This window comes from Pelophylax lessonae, assembly GCF_965119305.1.
Source record: "Pelophylax lessonae genome assembly, chromosome: 8".
Classification (NCBI taxonomy): Eukaryota; Metazoa; Chordata; class Amphibia; order Anura; family Ranidae; genus Pelophylax; species Pelophylax lessonae.
Window position 1 is genome coordinate 269,479,832 of NC_138775.1, and position 25,042 is coordinate 269,504,873.

The window sequence follows — 25,042 nt, forward strand, 5'->3', positions numbered from 1 at the left end:
CACTGCTCCTGGCACGGTTTTTTTTTTTTTTTTATTGGAATGGTACATGTTTAGGTTTAGCATCCAAACTTCTAAGAAGTTTGTCGAAAAATGCTCATACTGAACCCAAGGCAGCTTGTCTTGTCTGAATCTGGTTGTAGTCATGCCTGTCCTCTCTGGGGAATTTAACTTTCCTCTTTGAAGGTTCTGGTTGTAGTCATGCCTGTCTTCTCCAGGGGATCAGAGTCTCCTCTTGGATGAATCTGGTTACAGTTACACTTGTCCTCTCTTGGATCAAAATCTCAGCTTGGCTTGATCTGATTGTATTCATGTCTGTTGTATCCCAGGTAATGAAGTCTGCACTTGGATGGATCTGGTTGATCCCAGAGAGGATAGGTATGACTACAACCAGATACATCAAAGAGGAGATCCCTGAGGACAAGCATGACTGCAACCAGATCCATCCAAAAGGAGACTCCGATCCCTAAGAACAAGCATTACTGCAACCAGATCCATTCAAGAGGAGACTCTGATCCTTGAGGACAAGCATGACTACAACCAGATCTATCCAAGAAGAGATCCCTGAGGACAAGCATGACTGCAACCAGATCCATCCAAGAGGAGACTCCGATCCCTGAGAACCAGCATGACTGCAACCAGATCCATCCAAGAGGAGATCCATGAGGACATTCATGACTGCAGCCAGATCCATCCAAGAAGAGACTCTGATCCTTGAGGACAAGCAGGACTGCAACCAGATCCATCCAAGAGGAGATCCATGAGGACAAGCATGACTGCAACCAGATCCATCCAAGAGGAGACTCCGATCCCTGAGAACCAGCATGACTGCAGCCAGATCCATCCAAGAGGTGATCCCTGAGGACAAGCATGACTGCAACCAGATCCATCCAAGAGGAGACTCCGATCCCTGAGAACAAGCATTACTGCAACCAGATCAATTCAAGAGGAGACTCTGATCACTGAGGGCGGACAGGCATGACTACAACCTGATCCTAACAAGAGGAGACCGATGGATCTGGTTGCAGCCATGCTTGTCCTCATGGATCTCCTCTTGGATGGATCTGGTTGTAGTCATGCTTGTCCTTCCTCAGGGATCACAGTCTCCTGTTGGATGGATCTGGTTGCAGTCATGCTTGTCCTCAGGGATCTCCTCTTGGATGGATCTGGTTGGGGTTGCAGTCATGTTTGTCCTCTGGGATCGGAGTCTCGGTTTTCATCAGGGGCTTTGCTAGGTGGTAAAAAGACCAGGGGCTTCCGCCCGAAGGTAAATTTGATAACCCCTCCCACATTTTAAAGTCCCTCCCAAGCTCCTCCCACATTTAAAAAGTACCGCCCAAGCTCCACCCAATGCCCCCCTCAGTCAAGGGTCAGACATGGGGTGCTATGGAGCGGAGTACAGGGGGTCAGGAGAGGAGAGAACAGGGGAGAGGAGCACAGGGGGTCAGGAGGAGAGGAGCACAGGGGGTCAGGAGGAGAGGAGCACAGGGGGTCAGGAGAAGAGGAGAGGAGCACAGGGGGTCAGGAGGAGAGGAGCACAGGGGGTCAGGAGGAGAGGAGAGGAGAACAGGGGGTCAGGAGGAGAGAAGAGGAGAGGAGAACGGGGGTCAGGAGGAGAGGAGAACAGGGGGTCAGGAGGAGAGGAGAACAGGGGGTCAGGAGGAGAGAAGAGGAGAGGAGAACAGGGGGTCAGGAGGAAAGAAGAGGACAGGAGAACAGGGTTCAGGAGGAGAGAAGAGAGGAGAACAGGGGGTCAGGAGGAGAGAAGAGAGGAGAACAGGGGGTCTGGAGGAGAGGAGAACAGGGGTTCCGGAGGAGAGGAGAACAGGGGTTCAGGAGGAGAGGAGAACAGGGGGTCAGGAGGAGAGGAGAGGAGAACAGGGGGTCAGGAGGAGAGAAGAGGAGAACAGAGGGTCAGGAGGTTAGGAGAGGAGAACAAGGGGTCAGGAGGAGAGGAGAACAGGGGGTCAGGAGGAGAGAAGAGGAGAACAGGGGGTCAGGAGGATAGAAGAGAGGAGAACAGGGGGTCAGGAGGAGAGAAGGAGGAGAGGAGAACAGGGGGTCAGGAGGAGAGAAGAGGAGAGGAGAACAGGGGGTCAGTAGGAGAGGAGAGGAGAAGAGGGAACAGAGGAGAGGAGAGAACAGAGGAGAGCAGGGGGTTAGGCGAAGAGGAGAACAGGGGGTGAGGAGAGGAGAACAGGGGGTTAGAAGGAGAACAGAGGAGAGGAGAACAGGGGGTCAGGAGAGGAGATGAGAACAGGGGGTCAGGAGGAGAGGAGAGGAGGAGAGAGGAGAGAACAGAGGAGAGGAGAGAACAGGGGGTCAGGAGGAGAGGAGAACAGGGGGTCAGGAGGAGAGGAGAACAGGGGATCAGAAACAGAGAAGGGGAGAGAACAGAGGAGAGGAGAGAACAGGGGATCAGAAACAGAGAAGGGGAGAGAACAGAGGAGAGGAGAGAACAGGGGGTCAGAAACAGAGGAGAAGAGAGAACAGAGAAGAACAGGGGGTCAAGAGAGGAGAGGACAGAGGAGAGGAGAGGAGAACAGGGGGTCAGAAGGAGAGGAGAACAGGGGGTCAGGAGGAGAGGAGAACAGGGGGTCAGGAGGTCAGGAGGAGAGGAGAACAGGGGGTCAGGAGGAGAGGAGAACAGGGGGTCAGGAGGAGAGGAGAACAGGAGGTCAGGAGGAGGGGAGAACAGGAGGTCAGGAGGAGGGGAGAACAGGAGGTCAGGAGGAGAGGAGAACAGGGGGTCAGGAGGAGAGGAGAACAGGGGGTCGGGAGGAGAGGAGATGAGAGCAGGGGGTCAGGAGGAGAGGAGAGCAGGGGGTAAAGAGGAGAGAAGAACAGTGGGTCAAGAGGAGAGGAAAGGAGAACAGAGGAGGGGAGAACAGGGGGTCAAGAGGAGAGGAAAGGAGAACAGAGGAGAGGAGAAAAGGGGGTCAGGAGGAAAGGAGAACAGAGGAGAGGAGAGAACAGGGGGTCAAGAGGAGAGGAGAACAGGGGGTCAGGAGGAGAGGAGAACAGGGGGTGAGGAGAGGAGAACAGGGGGTCTGGAGGAGAGGAGAGCAGGGGGTCAGGAGGAGAGGAGAACAGGGGGTCAGGAGGAGAGGAGAACAGGGGTTCAAGAGGAGAGGAGAACAGGGGGTCAGGAGGAGAGGAGAGCAGGGGTTCAAGAGGAGAGGAGAGGAGAACAGGGGCTCAGGAGGAGAGGAGAACAGGGGGTCAGGAGGAGAGGAGAACAGGGGTTCAAGAGGAGAGGAGAGGAGAACAGGGGCTCAGGAGGAGAGGAGAACAGGGGTTCAAGAGGAGAGGAGAACAGGGGGTCAGGAGGAGAGGAGAACAGGGGTTCAAGAGGAGAGGAGAGGAGAACAGGGGGTCAGGAGGAGAGGAGAACAGGGGTTCAAGAGGAGAGGAGAGGAGAACAGGGGTTCAAGAGGAGAGGAGAGCAGGGGGTCAGGAGGAGGGGAGAGGAGAACAGGGGGTCAGGAGGAGGGGAGAGGAGAACAGGGGGTCAGGAGGAGAGGAGAACAGGGGGTTAGGAGGAGAGGAGAACAGGGGTTCAAGAGGAGAGGAGAACAGGGGGTCAGGAGGAAAAGAGAACAGGGGGTCAGGAGGAGAGGAGAGGAGAACAGGGGGGCAGGAGGAGATGAGAGGAAAACAGGGGGTCAGGAGGAGAGGTAAACAGGGGGTCAGGAGGAGAGGAAAACTGGGTCAGGAGGAGAGGAGAGGAAAACGGGGTCAGGAGGAGAGGAGAACAGGGGGTCAGGAGGAGAGGAGAACAGGGGGTCAGGAGGAGAGGAGAACAGGGGGTCAAGAGGAGAGGAGAGGGAGGTCAGACATGGGGTGGTACACCAATGAAAAGCAGACCCCTCCCAGTTTGACCCATAAAAGCAAAAAAGTGGCTTGATAAAAAGGTAGGAAAATGAATAAGTAGAAGGGTGGAACCTGTCTATGGGGATCTGAACCCCATTCACTGACACCTACACTGACCCCTTCACTGACCCCCCTACAGTGACACATACACTGGCCCCCCTATACTGACCCTTCTTCCCTGCTCCTCCTTCACTGACACCTACACTGACCCCTACATGACACCTTCACTGACCTCTACACTGACCCCTAGACTGCTCCCCCCCTACACTGACTCCCCCTACACTAACACTTACACTGCCCCTCCCCCACCTACACATTGACTCCTAAAATGACCCCCCCTACACTGACCCCCCTACATTGACCCCTTCACTGACCCCCCCCCACACACATTGACACCTACACTGACCCCCCCCCTACACTGACCCCTTCACTGACACCTACACTGACCCCCCCACATTGACACCTACACTGACCCCCCCTTCACTGACACCTACACTGACCCCCCCTACACTGACCCCTCCCACACTGACCTCACCTATACTGACCCCCCTCCCCTACACTGACACCTACACTGACCGCCCTACACTGACCCCCTTCATTGACACCTAAACTGACCCCCCCACATTGACAACTACACTGACCCCTTCACTGACCCCTCCTACACTAACCCCCCTACACTGACACCACCTACACTGACCCCCCCTACACTGACCCCACCTACACTGACCCCCTCCCCTTGACTGACACCTTCACTGACCCCCCTTCACTGACACCTACACTGACCCCTACACCGACACCTTCACTGACCTCTACACTGACCCCTAGACTGGCCCCCCTACACTGACTCCCCCTACACTGACACTTACACTGACCCCCACCTACACATTGACTCCTAAAACGACCCCCCCTACACTGACCCCCCTACATTGACCCCTTCACTGACCCCCCCCCCCACATTGACACCTACACTGACACCTACACTGACCCCCCCCCCTTCCCTGAACCCTTACACTGACCCCCCTACATTGAAACCTACACTGACCCCCCCCCCCACATTGACACCTGCACTGACCCCTTCACTGACCCCACCGACGCTGACCCCCCCCTACACTAACACCTACACTGACCCCCATACACTGCCCCCCTTCATTGACACCTACACTGACTCCTACACTGACCCCCCTTTACTGACCCCCCCTCCTACACTGACACCTACACTGACCCCCCCTACACTGACACCTACACTGACCCTTTCTACACTGACACTGACCCCCATACACTGACACCTATACTGACCCCCCCCCCCCCACACTGACACCTACACTGACATCCCCCACACTGACACCTACACTGACCCCTCCTACACTGACCCCCCCCCCCCCACACACTGACACCTACACTGACCCCCGCCACACTGACACCTACAGTGATACCCCCACACTGACACCTACACTGACCCCTCCTACACTGACCACTTCACTGACACCTACACTGACCCCCCCCCACACACACACACACACGCACTGACCCCCTTCACTGAACCCTTACACTGACCCCCCTACATTGACACCTACACTGACCCCTACCCCCCACATTGACACCTACACTGACCCCTCTTCACTGACACCTATACTGACCCCTTCACTGACCCCCACCTACACTGACCCCACCTATACTGACTCCCTTCCCTACACTGACACCTACACTGACCCCCCCCCCCACATTGACACCTACACTGACCCCCCCTTCACTGACACCTACACTGACCCCTTCACTGACCCCCCCCTACACTGACCCCACCTACACTGACTCCACCTATACTGACCCCCTCCCCTACACTGACACCTACACTGACCCCCATACACTGACTCCCTTCATTGACACCTACAATGAACCCCCCCCCCCACATTGACACCTACACTGACCCCCCTACACTGACCCCCCCCCCCCACACACACACACTGACACCTACACTGACCCCCTTACACTGACCCCTTCACTGACACCTACACTGCTACACTGACCCCCCCACATTGACACCTACACTGACCCCCCTTCACTGACACCTACACTGATATCCCTTCACTGACCCCACCTATACTGACCTCCTCCCCTACACTGACCCCCCCCCCCACATTGACACCTACACTGACCCCCCTTCACTGACACCTACACTGACCCCTTCACTGACCCCACCTATACTGACCCCCTCCCCTACACTCACACCTACACTGACCCCCTTCATTGACACATACACTGAACCCCCCCCCCCCACATTGACACCTACACTGACCCCCCCCCCCCACACTGACCCCCCCCACACTGACACCTACACTGACCCCTCCCCTATACTGACCCCCACCTACACTGACACATACACACACGCACACCCACACACACACTGACACACACAGACACACACACGCTGACACACACACACACACACACTGAAACACACACACACACTGACACACACACACACACTCACACACTGACACACACACACAGACACACACTGACACACACACACACACTGACACACACACTGACACACACACACACACACACACACTCTGACACTCACACACACACACACTCACACACTCACACACTGACACACACACACACACACACTCTGACACTCACACACTGACACACACACACACACACTGACACACACACACTGACACACACACACTGACACACACACACACACCCACACACACACTGACACACCCACCCACCCACCCACCCACACACACACACACACAGACACTGAAACACACACACACTGAAACACACACACACACTGACACACACACACACACACTGACACACACAGACACTCACACACTGACACACACACACACTGACACACACACACACTCACACACTGACACACACACACACTGACACACACACACACTCACACACTGACACACACACTCACACACTGACACACACACACAGACACACACTGACACACACACACACTGACACACACACTGACACACACACTCTGACACACACACACACACACACTCTGACACTCACACTCTGACACACACACTCTGACACACACACACTGACACACACGCACTGACACACACACACACACACACACACACACACACACACACACTGACACACACACACACACACACACACTCACACTCACACACACACACTGACACACTGACACACACTGACACACTGACACACACTCACACACACTGACACACTGACACACACACACACACACTCTGACACACACTGACACACACACACACACTGACACACACACTGACACACACACTGACACACACTCACACACACACACTGACACACACACACTGACACACACACACACACACACACACACACACTGACACACACACACACTGACACACACACACTGACACACACACACACACTGACACACACACGCACACACACACACACTGACACACACACGCACACACACACACACACACATACACTGACACACACACACATACACACACACACTGACACACACACACTGACACACACACACACACTGACACACACACACACTGACACACACACACACACACACACACACACACACATACATACACTGACACACACACACATACACACACACACTGACACACACACACACACACACACTGACACACACACGCACACACACACACACACACACACACACACATACATACACTGACACACACACACATACACACACACACTGACACACACACACACACACACACTGACACACACACTGACACACACACACACACACACACACACACACATACACACACACTGACACACACACACACACACTTGTCCTCCGGGATCGGAGTCTCGGTTGTCATCATGCCATGGCAGGCTTCCAGCACGTGTATGTGCCTGGCTCCGCCCCCTCCGCCTCCTATAACCCCCCGGTTCCTCGGATCCTCCAGCATTAGAGCGGGTGTCCCGCTATCAGACATGATCGGGTACCGGGGTGCGGAGCAGGGTAGCGGAGCGGGGCAGGGTAGCGGAGCGGGACAGGATGGGAAGCAGCTCCGCGGGTTGTGAGAACTCCAGCATGTGGGAAGCGAATATGTCCAGCTTGGTGCGGGAGCGGAGCCAGGAGTGCGGCGGATCGGTGTCGGTGGCGTTCCCGCTGTCTATGATGATCACCGGTCTGGTGGGCAATGCTCTGGCCATGTCCCTCATCTACCGATCTTACCGGCAGAAGGAGAGTAAGAGGAAGCATTCGTTCCTGCTTTGTATCGGCAGCCTGGCGCTCACCGACTTCACCGGGCAGCTCCTCACCAGCCCCATCGTTATCTCCGTCTACCTGGCCGGCCGCCAGTGGAGCCGGGTGGACCCGTCGGGTCACCTGTGTCACTTCTTCGGGCTGAGCATGTCCATGTTCGGGCTGTGCCCGCTCTTCATCGCCAGTGCCATGGCCATAGAGAGGACCCTGGCCATCCGTTCCCCGCACTGGTACTCCAGCCACATGCGGAGCCGGGCCACCGTCACCGTTCTGCTGGCCATCTGGGGCGCCGGCTTCGGCTTCGCCCTATTGCCGCTGCTCGGGCTGGGGCAGTACACGGTGCAGTGGCCGGGCACCTGGTGCTTCATCAGCACGGACTGGCGGAACCCCGGCAGTGTCGTCTTCGCCGCCACCTTCGCTTCTTTGGGGCTCCTGTCGCTGGCGACCACCTTCACCTGCAACCTGGCGACCATCAAAGCCCTGGTGAGCCGCTGCAAGAGCCGGAGCTCCGTGTCCAAGGCCAGCAAGCAGTGGGAGAGGATCACGATGGAGACCATGTTCCAGCTGATGGGGATCATGTGTGTTCTCTTCGCCTGCTGGTCGCCGCTCCTGGTAGGTGGATCTCTGGGGGGCTCCACGCCTTTCATAATGTTTTACTTTCTTCCTGTTATAAAATGGCAACATTTATAGAACTGGACAGACCATGCTGGGGGTTGTAGTTCTGCAAAGTCCTCCCAAGTAAGGTGTTGGTTGGGATCCTCAAGAGTAGATCAACTTTTAGCAAAATGCAGGTAAACCTTGGAGCTCTGCGACTTTCATAATATGTTACTTTTTCCTGTTATAGAATGGCAACATTTATAGAACTGAGTAGTCCATGCTGAGGGTTGTAGTTCTGCAAAGTCCTCCCTAGTAGTTCATGTAGGCACTGAACTGTTCAGATGTCAGATACGTTTATGGTGTTGGCTGGGATCCTTAATAATAGATGAATTGTAGCAAAAAACAGCTGCTGGTAGGTGGATCTTTGGGGGGGCTCCATGCCTTTCATAACATTTTACTTTCTGCCTGTTATGAAATGGCAACATTTATAGAACTGGACAGTCCATGCTGAGGGTTGTAGTTCTGCAAAGTCCTCCCAAGTATGGTGTTGGTTGGGATCCTTAAGAGTAGATCAACTTTTAGCAAAACGGAGCTCCTTGTAGGTAAATCTTGGAGCTCTGCGACTTTCATAATATTTTACTTTTTTCCTGTTATAAAATGTCAACATTTATAGAGGTGAGTAGTCCATGCTGAGGGTTGTAGTTCTGCAAAGTCCTCCCCAGTTCATGTAGGCACTGAGCTGTTCAGATGTCAGATAAGTTTATGATGTTGGCTGGGATCCTTAAGAATAGATCAATAGTAGCAAAATACGGCTCCTGGTAGGTGGATCTTTGGGGGGCTCAACGCCTTTCATAACTTTATTTTCTTCCTGTTATAAAATGGCAACATTTAAAGAACTGGACAGTCCATGCTGAGGGTTGTAGTTCTGCAAAGTCCTCTCCAGTGCATGTAGGCACTGAACTGTTCAGATGTCAGATAGGTTTATGGTGTTGGCTGGGATCCTTAATAGATCAATTGTAGCAAAACCTCGCTCCTGGTAGGTGGATCTTTGGGGGGCTCCCTGCCTTTCATAACTTTTTACTTTCTTCTTGTTATAAAGTGGCAACATTTATAGAACTGGACAGTCCATGCTGAGGGTTGTAGTTCTACAAAGTCCTCCCCAGTTCATGTAGGCACTGAGCTGTTCAGATGTCAAATACGTTTATGGTGTTGGCTGGGATCCTTAATAATAGATCAATAGTAGCAAAACATGGCTCCTGGTAGGTGGATCTTTGGGGGGCTCCCCGCCTTTCATAACTTTTTGCTTTCTTCCTCTTATAAAATGGCAACATTTAAAGAACTGGACAGTCCATGCTGAGGGTTGTAGTTCTGCAAAGTCTTCCCCAGTGCATGTAGGCACTGAACTGTTCAAATGTCGGATAGGTTTATGGTGTTTGCTGGGATCCTTAATAATAGATCAATAGTAGCAAAACATCGCTCCTGGTAGGTGGATCTTTGGGGGGCTTATTGGCAACATTTATAGAACTGGATAGTCCATGCTGAGGGTTGTAGTTCTGCAAAGTCCTCCCCAGTTCATGTAGGCACTGGGCTGTTCAGATGTCAGATAGGTTTATGGTGTTGGCTGGGATCCTTAATAGATCAAATGTAGCATAACATCGCTCCTGCTAGGTGGATCTTTGGGGGACTCCACGCCTTTAATAACATTTTACTTTTTTCCTGTTATACAATGGCAACATTTATAAAGCTGAGTAGTCCATGCTGAGGGTTGTAGTTCTGCAAAGTCCTCCCAAGTAGTTCATGTAGGCACTGAACTGTTCAGATGTCAGATACGTTTATTGTGTTGGCTGGGATCCTTAATAATGAATGAATTGTAACAAAACACGGCTCCTGGTAGGTGGATCTTTGGGGGGGGGGGGGGGCATGCCTTTCATAACATTTTACTTTCTTCCTGTTATAAAATCGTAACATTTATAGAACTGGATAGACCATGCTGAGGGTTGTAGTTCTGCAAAGTCCTCCCAAGTATGGTGTTGGTTGGGATCCTCAAGAGTAGATCAACTTTTAGCAAAACGGCTCTCCTTGTAGGTAAATCTTGGAGCTCTGCGACTTTCATAATTTGTTACTTTTTTCCTGTTATAAAATGGCAACATTTAAAGAACTGGACAGACCATGCTGAGGGTTGTAGTTCTGCAAAGTCCTCCCCAGTTCATGTAGGCACTGAACTGTTCAGATGTCAGATAAGTTCATGGTGTTGGCTGTGATCCTTAAGAATAGATGAATAGCATTAAAACAAACAACGCTCCTTGTAGGTGGGTCGTGGGGCTTCGCACCTTTCATTACTTGTTACTTTCCTCCTTTTACAAATTGGCAACATCTATAGGACTGAGAGGTCCATGCTGAGGGTAGTAGCTCTGCTAAGTCCTCCTCAGGTTGTAGGCACTTAATTGTTTAGATGTCAGATACGTTTATGGTGTTGGTTGGAATCCTCAATAATAGATCAATTTTTATTAGTAGCAAAACACCGCTCCTGGTAGGTGGATCATGGGGCTCTGCACTTTTAATAACTTGTTACATTCTTCCGATTACAAAATAGCAACATATGTAGGGCTGAACAGTGACAGTCCATGCTGAGGGTTGTAGTTCTGCAAAATCCTCCCAAGTATGATGTTGATTGGGATCCTCAAGAGTATATCAACTTTTAATAGTAGAAAAACAGCACTTCTTGTAGGTTGATCATGAGGCTCCGAACCTTTAATAACTTGTTACTTTCTTCCGATTACAAAATAGAAACATCTGTAGGGCTGAGCAGACCATGCTGAGGGTTGCAGCCCTGCAGAGTCCTTCCCAGTGTGTAGCCACTGAACTGTTCAGATGTCAGATACGTTTATGATGTTTGCTGGGATCCTTAAGAATAGATCAATAGTAGCAAAACACGGCTCCTGGTAGGTGGATCTTTGGGGGGCTTATTGGCAACGTTTATAGAACTGGACAGACCATGCTGAGGGTTGTAGTTCTGCAAAGTCCTCCCCAGTGTGTAGGCACTGAACTGTTCAGATGTCAGATACGTTTATGGTGTTGACTGGGATCCTTAATAGATCAATAGCAGCAAAACATGGTTCCTGGTAGGTGGATCTTTGGGGGGCTCCACGCCTTTCATAACTTTTTACTTTCTTCCTGTTTATAAAGTGGCAACATTTATGGAGCTGGACAGACCATGCTGAGGGTTGTAGTTCTGCAATGTCCTCCCCAGTGCATGTAGGCACTGAACTGTTCAGATGTCAGATACGTTTATGGTGTTGGCTGGGATCCTTAATAATAGATGAATTGTAGCAAACCACAGCTACTGGTCGGTGGATCTTTGGGGGGCTCCATGCCTTTCATAACATTTTACTTTCTTCCTGTTATAAAATGGCAACATTTATAGAACTGGACAGTCCATGCTGAGGGTTGTAGTTCTGCAAAGTCCTCCCAAGTATGGTGTTGGTTGGGATCCTTAAGAGTAGATCAACTTTTAGCAAAACGGAGCTCCTTGTAGGTAAATCTTGGAGCTCTGCGACTTTCATAACATTTTACTTTTTTCCTGTTATAAAATGGCAACATTTATAGAGCTGAGTAGTCCATGCTGAGGGTTGTAGTTCTGCAAAGTCCTCTACAGTTCATGTAGGCACTGAATTTTTCCAATGTCAGATACGTTTATGGTGTTGGCTGGGATCCTTAATAAATCAATTGTAGCAAAACATCGCTCCTGCTAGGTGGATCTTTGGGGGGCTCCACGCCTTTCATAACATTTTACTTTCTTCCTGTTATACAATGGCAACATTTATAAAGCTGAGTAGTCCATGCTGAGGGTTGTAGTTCTGCAAAGTCCTCCCTAGTAGTTCATGTAGGCACTGAACTGTTCAGATGTCAGATACGTTTATGGTGTTGGCTGGGATCCTTAATAATGAATGAATTGTAGCAAAAAACAGCAGCTGGTAGGTGGATCTTTGGGGGGCTCCATGGCTTTCATAACATTTTACTTTCTGCCTGTTATGAAATGGCAACATTTATAGAACTGGACATGCTGAGGGTCGTAGTTCTGCAAAGTCCTCCCAAGTATGGTGTTGGTTGGGATCCTCGAGTAGATCAACGTTTAGCAAAACGGAGCTCCTTGTAGGTAAATCTTGGAGCTCTGCGACTTTCATAATATGTTACTTTTTTCCTGTTATAAAATGGCAACATTTATAGAGGTGAGTAGTCCATGCTGAGGGTTGTAGTTCTGCAAAGTCCTCCCCAGTTCATGTAGGCACTGAGCTGTTCAGATGTCAGATAAGTTTATGATGTTGGCTGGGATCCTTAAGAATAGATCAATAGTGACAAAATACGGCTCCTGGTAGGTGGATCTTTGGGGGGCTCAACGCCTTTCATAACTTTATTTTCTTCCTGTTATAAAATGGCAACATTTAAAGAACTGGACAGTCCATGCTGAGGGTGATAGTTCTGCAAAGTCCTCTCCAGTGCATGTAGGCACTGAACTGTTCAGATCAGTTTAGGTATTGGCTGGGATCCTTAATAGATCAATTGTAGCAAAACAACGCTCCTGGTAGGTGGATCTTTGGGGGGCTCCCGCCTTTTATAACTTTTTACTTTCTTCCTGTTAAAAAATGGCAACATTTAAAGAACTGGACAGACCATGCTGAGGGTTGTAGTTCTGCAAAGTCCTCCCCAGTAAGGTGTTGGTTGGGATCCTCAAGAGTAGATCAACTTTTAGTAAAACAGCGCTCCTTGTAGGTAAATAATGGAGCTCTGCGTCTTTCATTACTTACTTTCTTCCTGTTACAAAAAAAGCAACTTTTATAGAGCTGAGCAGTCCATGCTGAGGGTTGTAGTTCTGCAAAGTCCTCCCCAGTGCATGTAGGTACTGAACTGTTCAGATGTCAGATAAGTTATTGGTATTGGTTGGGATCCTTAAGAATAGATCAATAGTATTAAATAATGCTCCTGGTAGATGGATCTTGGGGCTCTGCGCCTTTCATAAGTTTTTACTGTCTTCCTGTTACAAAATGACAAGGTCTATAGAACTGGACAGTCCATGTTGAGGGTTTTAGATCTAAAAAGTCCTCCCCAGTTATGTCAGATAAATTAATGGTGTAGGTTGATCAACTTTTAATAGTGGCAAAACCGCGCTCCTTGTAGGTGGATCGTGGGGCTTCCCACCTTTCATAACTTGTTACTTTCCTCCTATTACAAGTTGGCAACAATGAAAGGGAAAGTATAGACTTGACATGGGACAGGTAACAAAGGGGTAAATACAATGAAGCGATATATATAAAAATATAATACCATGTTTATTACGTAGTTGCATTGGTAATGGCAACTACATACATGTATATATAAAAATATAGATAATTGGGTTCCTAAATGTACAAAACAAATTGGCAACATCTATAGGGCTGAGAGGGTCATGCTGAGGGTTCTAGCTCTGCAAAGTCCTTCTCATTGTAAAGGCACTGAATTGTTCAGATGTCAGATAAGTTTATGGTTGGAATCCTCAATAATAGATCAACTTTTATTAGTAGCAAAATACCGCTCCCTGTAGGTGGATCATAGGGCTCTGCACTTTTAATAACTTGTTACTTGTTGTCCGATTACAAAATAGCAGCATCTGTAGGGCTGAGCAATCCATGCTGAGGGTTGCAGTTCTGCAAAATCCTCCCAAGTATGATGTTGTTTGGGATCCTCAAGAGTAGTTCAACTTTTAATAGTAGCAAAACAGCGCTTCTTGTAGGTAGATCATGAGGCTCCAAACCTTTAATAACTTGTTACTTTCTTCCTATTACAAAATAGCAACATCTGTAGGGCTGAGCAGCTAATGCTGAGGGTTGTAGCCCTGCAGAGTCCTTCCCAGTGTGTAGGCACTGAACTGTTCAGATGTCAGATAACTTTATGAATTTGGGTGGGCTTCCCAAGAAGAGGTCAACTTAATAGCAAAACACCACTCTTGGTAGGGGGATCTTGGGGCTCCGCACCCTTCATAACTTGTTACTTTCCTCCTAATACAAAACATTTATAGGGCGGAGCAGTTCATGCTGAGGGTTGTAGCTCTGCCCCAGTTATGTCAGACACGTTTATGGTATTGGTTGGGATCCTCAAGAATAGATCCAACCCAGTGCTGTATTTTGGCCTAGGCCAACAAGGCCCAGGCCTAGGGCAGCACTTTGCAGGGGGGCAGCAAAAAGTCCACCTGAGAATCTTTTTGGCCAGTGGTTGCTAGAGCTGCCTCCCGCACCCCCTCCTCTCTCTCTCACCCCCCCCTCTCTCTCTCTCACCCCCCCCTCTCTCTCTCTCCCTCTCTTTCCCATCTCCTCTCTCTCTTTCCCATCTCCTCTCTTTCTCTCTCTTTCCCATCTCCTCTCTTTCTCTCTCTTTCCCATCTCCCTCCTCTCTCTCTCTCTCTCTCTCTCTTTCCCATCTCCCTGCTCTCTCTCTCTTTCCCATCTCCTCTCTCTCTCTCTCTCTCTTTCCCATCTCCTCTCTCTCTCTCTCTCTCTTTCCCATCTCCTCTCTCTCTCTCTCTCTCTCTTTCCCATCTCCTCTCTCTCTCTCTCTCTCTTTCCCATCTCCTCTCTCTCTCTTTTGGAGGGAGTCACATCCGTTTAAAAAGGAAGGAGTGGGGCAAATTTACATAGGAGGGGGGCGCGTCCAATTTTAGTCTTGCCTAGGGCAGCACAAAACCAAAATACACCACTGGATCAACCTATAACAGCAGCAATACAATACTCCTGGTAGGTGGGTCATGGGGCTGCGCACCTTTCACAACTTGCTACTTTCCTCCCACTGTATTACAAAATGGCAAAATCTACACAGCTGAACAGTTTATGTTGAGGGTTGTAGCTCTGCAAAGTTCTCCCCAGTGTAGGCACTGAACTGTTCAGATGTCAGATAAGTTGAAGGTGTTGGTTGGGATTCTCAAGAATAGATCAACTTTTAATAGAAGTAAACCACCGCTCCTGGTGGGTGGATCATAGGGCTACATTTATAGGGCTGAGCAGTCTGTGCTGAGGGTTGTAGCTCTGCAAAGTCCTTCAAAGTTCTGTCAGTTTATGGTGTTGGTTGAGATCCCACTGCTTCCGGTAAGTGGATCATAGGGTTCTGTACCTTTCATAATTTGCTACTTTCCTCCTATTACAAAATGGCACCATATATAGGGCTGCACAGTCCGTGTTGAGGGTTGTAGCTCTGCAAAGTCCTCCCCAGTGTGTAGGCACTGAGATGTCAGAAAAGGTAAAGTTGGTTGAGATCCTCAAAAATAGATCAACTTTTAATAGTAGCAAACCACCGCTCCTAGTAGGTGGATCATAGGGCTCCGCGCCTTTCATAGCTTGTTACTTTACTTCTCTTACAAAATGGCAACATTTATAGGGCTATGCAGTTCATGCTGAGGGTTGCAGCTCTGCAAAGTCCTCCCAAGTGTGTAGCCACTGAACTGTTCAGACGTCAAATACATTTATGGTGTTGGAGGGGATCCTCAAGGTATAGATCAACTTTCAATATAAGAGCTCCAGGTTGGTCCACACCAAAAATTGCCCCTTAGAGGATCTCCAGGCACCTGTCAAAAAAATAAAAGTCAGCTGCTATAAAAGGGGTAGCTGGTGACTTTTAAAAAACAGCCACTCACCAGTCCTACGGTCCAGCGGTGAGCTCATCAAAACCGTCTTCATCCTCCATTCTCCCTCAGCGGTGCCAGCATCTTCACTATGGGCACCTGGCTGTGACAGCTTGTGGCTTCACAGCCGGGTGCCCACTGCACATGCGCGAGTCATGCTGCGCATCCTGACTGGTGGATGCAGTCTTCTGGGACCTGTCAGTGTCCCAGAAGACTGCATGGGGGAGGGAGGGAGGAAAACTTCCGTTGCCTAGCGTCGAATAAAAGTGGGAGCAGGTACCTGTTAAAATTGGGTACTTGCTCCCCCCGCAATTCCTCAAAAGTTCCAATTGTGCAAGAGGAGCTGGAGACAAGTCCTTAAAGCTAAACTTTCCCTTTTGGGTGGAGTGCCGCTAGGCCAGCACCTCACTGCAGAGTAGATACAAAGTTGAATGAATGACCGCTCTCTGATAAAAAACAACTTTTTTATTGCAGCAAATTCCTATACATGAGCCACAATCAAACTGCAGTCTCATTCCTCCTGCTGCATGATTGTGGGTCGTGTAAAGGAATTTGTTAATTGCAGCCACCCAATCAACATTTCTATCTACTCTGCAGTAAGGAGCAGGGCTAGCACCTGAGATTTTAGGGTCGTTTTTTGGTGTGGACCAACCTTGTGTACCTATTAAAAGTAGATCTATACTGGAGGATCCCCTCCAACACCATAAACTTGCCACTCATCTGAGCAGTTCAGTGGCTACACACTTGGGTTGACTTTGCATGGCTACAACCCTCAGCAAGAACTGTTGTGGTCATCTGTTCAACTTTGTATCTGTGGATCAATTTTGTTCTACTCCACTACTGCCTCTAATACAGGTCTCAGTGTGGACATTTCTAAGAAAAAGTTCCAGCCAAGATGCTGTTTCTTGTAATTCTACGAGCCAGGAGAATACTAGGACAATCTGGGCTGTATTATATGTCAGGCAGAAAAAAATGTGCGTTCCAGGGCAGGGAAGGTTGGGGTATCCGAAACAATGCCGGTGAAGAGTTTTAGTGGGTATTTGTGCAGGAGATGAGTGCAGAGGCTAAGAGAGCAGGCAGTATGTACAGGAGAGGAGTGCAGGGGGTATAGGTGCAGGCAGTATGTACAGGAGAGGAGTGCAGGGGGTATAGGTGCAGGCAGTATGTACAGGAGAGGAGTGCAGGGGGTATAGGTGCAGGCAGTATGTACAGGAGAGGAATGCAGGGGGTATAGGTGCAGGCAGTATGTACAGGAGAGGAGTGCAGAGGGTATGAGAGCAGGCAGTATGTACAGGAGAGGAGTGCAGAGGGTATAGGAGCAGGCAGTATGTACAGGAGAGGAGTGCAGGGGGTATAGGAGCAGGCAGTATGTACAGGAGAGGAGTGCAGGGGGTATAGGTGCAGGCAGTATGTACAGGAGAGGAGTGCAGGGGGTATAGGTGCAGGCAGTATGTACAGGAGAGGAGTGCAGGGGGTATAGGTGCAGGCAGTATGTACAGGAGAGGAGTGCAGGGGGTATAGGTGCAGCCAGTATGTACAGGAGAGGAGTGCAGGGGGTATAGGTGCAGGCAGTATGTACAGGAGAGGAGTGCAGGGGGTATAGGTGCAGCCAGTATGTACAGGAGAGGAGTGCAGGGGGTATAGGTGCAGGCAGTATGTGCAGGAGAGGAGTGCAGGGGGTATAGGTGCAGGCAGTATGTACAGGAGAGGAATGCAGGGGGTATAGGTGCAGGCAGTATGTACAGGAGAGGAGTGCAGAGGGTATAGGAGCAGGCAGTATGTGCAGGAGAGGAGTGCAGAGGGTGTGAGAGCAGGCAGTATGTACAGCAAAAGAGTGCAGAGGGTATGAGAGAAGGCAGTATGTACAGGAGAAGAGTGTGGGGGGCTATGACTGCAGGTTGGGTGTGCAGGGGAGGAATGTGGAGGGTATAACAGGGCAGTATGTACAGGAGAGGAGTGTAGAGGTAATGGCAGGCAGTATGTACAGGAGAAAAGTGTAGAGGTTATGGCAGGCAGTATGTACAGGAGAGGAGTCTAGAGGTTATGGCAGGCAGTATGTACAGGAGAGGAGTGTGGAGGTAATGGCAGGCAGTATGTACAGGAGAGGAGTGTGGAGGGTATAGCAGAGGGCCGTAGGTTAGGAGAGGAGTGCGGAGGCTGGTACAGCAGGCAATATGTGCAGGAGAGGAGTGTGGAGGGTATGTCAGCATGTACAGGAGAGGAGTGTGGAGGGTATGGCAACAGGCAGTATGTGCAGGAGAGGAATGTGGAGGCTATGACAGTGGACAATATGTGTAGGAGAAGAGTGCAAAAGGATAGGACAGGCAATATGTGCAAGAGAGGAGTGTGTAGGGTATGACAGAAGAAAGTATGTGCAGGAGAAGAGTTTGTAGGGTCTGACAATGGGCAGTAGGTGAAGGAGAGACGTGTGAAGGCTGTGTGCAGGAAGGGAGAACATGATATAGGCACTATGCACAAGAAAAGATTGTGAAGCTAACCAGAGCAAACACAGTATCTGCAGAACAGGAGTGGGGAGGGTATGACATTGGGCAGTATGTACAGGAGAGGAGTGCAGAGGGTATGACATTGGGCAGTATGTACAAGAGAGGAGTGCAGAGGGTATGACATTGGGCAGTATGTACAAGAGAGGAGTGCAGAGGGTATGACATTGGGCAGTATGTACAGGAGAGGAGTGCAGAGGGTATGACATTGGGCAGTATGTACAAGAGAGGAGTGCAGAGGGTATGACATTGGGCAGTATGTACAAGAGAGGAGTGCAGAGGGTATGACATTGGGCAGTATGTACAGGAGAGGAGTGCAGAGGGTATGACATTGGGCAGTATGTACAGGAGAGGATTGCAGAGGGTATGACATTGGGCAGTATGTACAGGAGAGGAGTGCAGAGGGTATGACATTGGGCAGTATGTACAGGAGAGGAGTGCAGAGGGTATGACATTAAGCAGTATGTATAGGAGAGGAGTGCAGAGGGTATGACACTGGGCAGTATGTACAGGAGAGGAGTGCAGAGGGTATAACATTGGGCAGTATGTACAGGAGAGGAGTGCAGAGGGTATGACATTGGGCAGTATGTACAGGAGAGGAGTGCAGAGGGCATGACATTGGGCAGTATGTACAGGAGAGGAGTGCAGAGGGTATGACATTGGGCAGTATGTATAGGAGAGGAGTGCAGAGGGTATGACATTGGGCAGTATGTACAGGAGAGGAGTGCAGAGGGCATGACATTGGGCAGTATGTACAGGAGAGGAGTGCAGAGGGTATGACGGCAGGTAGTAGTATGTGTAGGAGACGGAGTCCCAATCTGTAGCTGAGCAGCGGCACACTGCAGGAAGAGCTTGAAAGTGCTCAGCACTGATAAACTTTTAAACTTTTCTAACTTTCTGTAGTTATCAGGTTATCAGGTCGCTAGATATCAATAAGTATTTTTTGTGCTTATTAAAAAGATATAACATAAAAAGGCCAAAGGAGAGCCAGTAAGAGAATTTTGCTGTTAGAGTTTACATACACTTCAAGCTGTTAGCTCTCCTGTCAGGGAACCCGCCGTATGCCTGTATATCAGGGCGCACCCAATGGAAATGCTTTGTTGGGAGCCGGTAACACTTTGGGAATTATTTTGGAATTGCACTGATTGGTGCCACATCTTCCCATGAAGGCATGGTAGTCACTTGTCTATGGGGCAGCGATTTGTAACCCCTTTCCACTCCCCCCTCCAACCCTCTATAAGAGGATTTGGAAGGCAGAGGCGGGCTTTCCGATCATGGGACTGCTATGATTGATTGACTGTCACAGCAGTTACATGATCTGAAGCTCCCAATCATAATCAATGATCATGAACTGTCTGTGACAGCTTAGTCATTGTGCAGAGCTGTTGCGGCGTGGCCCCATTCCTTTGAATCAGTCCAGCGGCAGTACTACCCGTTGATAGCGACAGGCCATGTCATTTTTTGCCAAATCATATGTGCAACCCTGAGCAGCTGCACTGTTTAGGTAGGTAGTCAGAGGATGGTAAAACTTTGGCTCAAGCTCCCGCATTTACCTCCATCTAGCTGCCTGTGTGAACAAGCCCTAAGTGTGTGGCCAGCTTAAAGAGAAAGTAAAGTTTATTTTTTTTTTTGTTTACCTGCAAAGTAAATACATAATGTGATAGTATGCAACCCATACTAGCACATTAGGTGGCACTTACCTGCAAATGAAGCCCGCATCGTCTCCACTAGAGGCCGCATCAATCTTTGCCCGTCTTCCTTCCGGGTCTGTGGACTCCGGCTGTGCTACTGGCCGGAGATGCGTGACGTCAGTCCTGCACATGCGTGCAGGAGCCGCCGGTCACGGCACGGGTGACCGTTCCTTCAGAGCGCATGTGCTGATGACGTCATCAGCGCAGTATACAGTAAATATCTCTTTAACGGTGCAAGTATGGGAGATATTTGCAGTACCTATAGATAAACCTTATTATAGGCTGACCTGTAGGTACAAACATTAAAGGGGGGTTTACTTCCTCTTTAACCATTTGTCGACTGCCGCACGACTATTTACTGTGGCAGTCTGGCTCTCCTGGGCAAACCGACGTAGGGCTATGTCGCTCGTCCTACGTCGCCCCCACTTGTTCCTGCACATCCCCGTGCGAGTGACTGGCGGCTCCGATGTCCGCGGGTCAATCGCGATCTTTCGCTGCAGAGGGAGAAAGGCAGGCGGCTGATGTAAACACAGCCGTCTGTCATTCTCCCCTGGTGTAACTTCAGAGACTGCACGATCCTGCTATGTAGGATCGTATGTCTCTGTTGTTACATCACTAGCCACGCTCCTTTACAGTTAGAATCACGCCCCTAGGGAAACACTTAACGCCTTGATCACTAATAAAGTTAACCCCTTCCCTGCCAGAGTCATTTTTACAGTAACAGTGCATATGTATAGCACTGATTACTGCAGTAATGTCACCGGTACCCCCAAAAGTGTCAAAAATGTCAGTCAGGGGTCCGATCTGTCCGTCGCAGTGTTGCAGTCCCGCTAAAAAAAAAAAAAATTGCAGATCACCACCATTACTCGTTAAAAAAAAAAAAAACAATAAAAATGACATAAATCTTTCCCTTAGTTAGTAAACGCAATAACTTTTGGGCAAACCAATCAAAATGCGCTTATTGCGATTTTTTTTTTTTTTTTTTAGCAGAAAACAAATTGGCCTAAAATGTTAAAAAATTTAGATTTTTACATTTTTTTGGGGAAATTTCATATAAAAAAAAATGTGAAAAATATTGTTATTTTTTTCAAAATTGTCGCTCTTTTTTTGTCTATAGCGCAAAAAATAAAAATCACACAGGTGATCAAATACCACCAAAAGAAAGCTCTGTTTGTGGGAAAAAAAGGTCGTCAATTTCATTTGGGTACAGCATTGTACGACCGCACAATTGTCCATTAAAGTCACGCAGTGCCGAATCGCAAAATAGGCCCTGGTCTTTGAGCAGGAAAATCCTCCGGGGCTTAAGTGGTTAAGTTGCAGCAAGTTCACTTTTCTAGAATTAAAACTCCTGTGAGGCTCAGGCCATGCTGAGAGTTATAGTTGTACAAGGATCCTTCTTTTTCCTGAGTGTAACCAGCGTTTCATTTATTGTAATGGGGGCAGTTAGCAGGTGAATGTGTAATATCTCTAATGATTTTTTTCCCATGTTAGTTGTAATCTGAGCCGTCATTTGTTTGTCATTAGGGGAAAGAAGCACACGGGGGGGCAAGGGCAGCAGGGGGAATTGGATTTTGAACAGGGTTGGTGATTGGTGCAGTGGGGGTGCAATTACTGGAACCAATCCCCCTGTGTGACTCCCCCCTGCAGCAGCTGAAAACCAGCGGGAAGAAGAGGAGGGGAATCTGGCAGCGCAGTAGTAAAAAGAAGCACACAGGGGACCCGGAAAGCAGAGGTAAGCGGATCGTGGACAATAGGGGGTGATAGGTGCAGGAGGTGTCAATTACTAGAACCGATTCCCCATAATACCCCCTGCAGCAGCAGCTTCTCCTCCTCTCCCTCCCGCCAGCTTTCAGTTGCTGCAGGGAGAGCCATGGGAGATCAGTTTAAGTAATTGCCCATCGCCCTGCTGCACCAATCCCCCTTCTTGTCCGCAATCCCCTTCCTTCTGCTGTCTGCTGCCCTGCATACAGGAGGGCTGGCTGAACACCCTTATCAGCAGCAACACACAAAGAAATGCAACAGAACAAATAAATACATTTTATTCTATAATTTGAAAATGACAAATGTTTTTTTTTTTTGTCATTCAATTGTGCACTTTCTTAAAATGTGACACAAAAAAAAAAAAAAAAAAAAAAAAGAACAAATAAAACGGATAAAAATGAAAAAAGAAAAACCAGCAGGAAAATAATAGCTGAAGGGGAAGAATGAGTTAATTCTGACTGATGTGGGTACACTAAGGCTTAATAGGGGTTAAATAAACACATTTTTTTTAAAAACATATTTTTTTCTTCTTTCTTCTAGTTGAAGGGAGAAGGGGAAGAAGGAGTTAATTCTGGCTGATTTGGGTAAACTAAGGCTTAATAGGGGTTAAAAAAAACATATTTTTTTTAAACTTATAAATTATGTTTTATGCAATCCTTCGACCAAAAAATGTAACATAGCTAAATTAAATTAAAATAAAAAAACTATTTGACAAACATATCTCCTTAGACAAAAAAATGCAACAGAAAAAAATATATACATTTTATTCTAAAATTTTGTGCACTCCCTTAAAATGTGACATAAAAAAAAAACAAATAAAATGGATAAAAATGAAAAAAGAAAAACAGAAGGAAAATAATAGTTGAAGGGGAAAAAATTAGTTAATTCTGGCTGATTTGGGTAAACTAGGGCTTAATAGGGGTTAAATAAACACATTTTTTTAAAACATATTTTTTTCTTCTTTCTTCTAGTTGAAGGGAGAAGGGGGAAGAAGGAGTTAATTCTGGCTGATTTGGGTAAACTAAGGCTTAATAGGGGTTAAGAAAACACATTTCTTTTTTTTTTTTACTTAGAAATTATGTTTCATGCAATTCTTCGACCAAAAAATGTAACATAGCTAAATTAAATCAAAATAAAAAAAAATAAAAAATGCAACATAGCTTAAAAAAAATCCTTAGACAAAAAAATGAAACAGAAAAAATATATACATTTTATTAAAAAATTTTAAAATTACATAAACATTTTTTCTGTAATTCAGTTGTGCACTTCCTTAAAATGTGACATAAAAAAAGAACAAATAAAACGGATAAAATGAAAAAAAAGAAAAACAGCAGGAAAATAATAGTTGAAGGTGAAAAATGAGTTAATTCTGGCTGATTTGGGTAAACTAAGGCTTAATAGGGGTTAAATAAACACATTTTATTTTATTTTTTTTAAACTGATTTTTTTCTTCATTTCTCAGGTTGCTTTGACTGATATCATTTGCAGATTCAAACACATCCCTTTGATCCCTGAATTGAATAAAATAGAATGGATACAAAAAGAACGGTGTTACTTTGTATCTCTCTGTCTGAACAATGTTGATAAATAGTGAGTCAGACTGTTCTTTTTTTTTTTTTTTTTTTTTATGATGGCTGCAGCTTCTAGAGATATATGTATGTACACAGCAACTCCCAGCTTTATATTCAGAGCAGAGAATTGGGGGAGCAGAAGGACTGGACGTACCCAACACACCCTGTGTTTGATTACTTTTTTTGGGTGTGTATAGAACGTCCAATGTCCTCAGCTGATAGATGATATTCTAAGGTCTAAACTAGAAATGTTTTTCACCAAATCCTAATATATCAATGTAAGTAAATGGCCCTTAAAGTTAATTCATGGTCTTTTAATATTCGTGTTCTGAACAGCTGAATTATATACAGATTTGTGTTCTTATTAGCAGGCCTGAATGCCTAAAATGTCACTAAACCTGCATCATAAAAATCTATCATACTCAATCAGTCACTATGAGATTCGATTTCTGTATTTTCCAAAACCTGGTTGATCCTGCTGCTCTCTGTCTCCCCCTTCTGTCCATGTCCCCCCAATTCAGCTAGGGATTTTGCAGCTGTGGTGGCAGCTCTGCACATGCTCAGTTTTCAGTGAGTTTCTCTGCTGAGCATTTCCTCCCTATCACATCTGAGAAGCCCTTGTGACTATAGACTAGATTTACACATGTGAGTGTATACTATACACAGTGGTAAACAGCTCACTCACTCCCTCCCTCCTCCTCCATGCCCACTAACCAGCTAAACACAATGGGGGTGGGATATTACATGTAGATTACTGGAGGCTTCGCCTCCCTCCTATTCTAAGGCACAGGTTTGAGGGGCATAACACAGCCTGTGACTGGCAGAAATCCACCCACACCATGTTATTGCCACAAAATAATAAAGATTTTGATTTCAAATATATATTTGTATGACAGTAATTATTTATTTTTACTCTGTATTCCAAAGGCTGTTTTTTTTTTTTTTTTGTTAAACTTTTGAACACGTGACCAGTGGCAGTGAACTAGAAGCTTCTCGTGTGTTTCCCTGCAGACAGGTTGGGAAATATCTGGGTTATGTGACAGCTGTATATCAATTAGGAAAAAATTTTTTTAAATTAAAATAATTACAGTGCCATTATCTATATATAGAAATAGAAGGGACAATGTAAATTA

General features: G+C 47.8%; 1 protein-coding gene and 1 pseudogene across 2 annotated transcripts in view; both read left to right on the forward strand.

Moving 5' to 3' along the window:
• Positions 1–6,280: 6,280 nt before the first annotated feature.
• On the forward strand, positions 6,281–7,107 carry LOC309561669 (annotated as a pseudogene). The gene is made up of 2 exons: positions 6,281–6,496; positions 6,643–7,107. The product of its transcript is annotated as an uncharacterized misc_RNA (transcript).
• Positions 7,108–7,908: 801 nt separating this feature from the next.
• PTGER3 (prostaglandin E receptor 3) overlaps positions 7,909–25,042 on the forward strand; it is a 69,693-nt gene continuing 52,559 nt past the window's right edge. Inside the window, exon 1 of the mRNA XM_082265939.1 lies at positions 7,909–8,755. Coding sequence (XP_082122065.1) covers positions 7,934–8,755 — 822 coding nt within the window. The 5' untranslated portion in view covers positions 7,909–7,933. The remainder of the gene's footprint in view (positions 8,756–25,042) is intronic.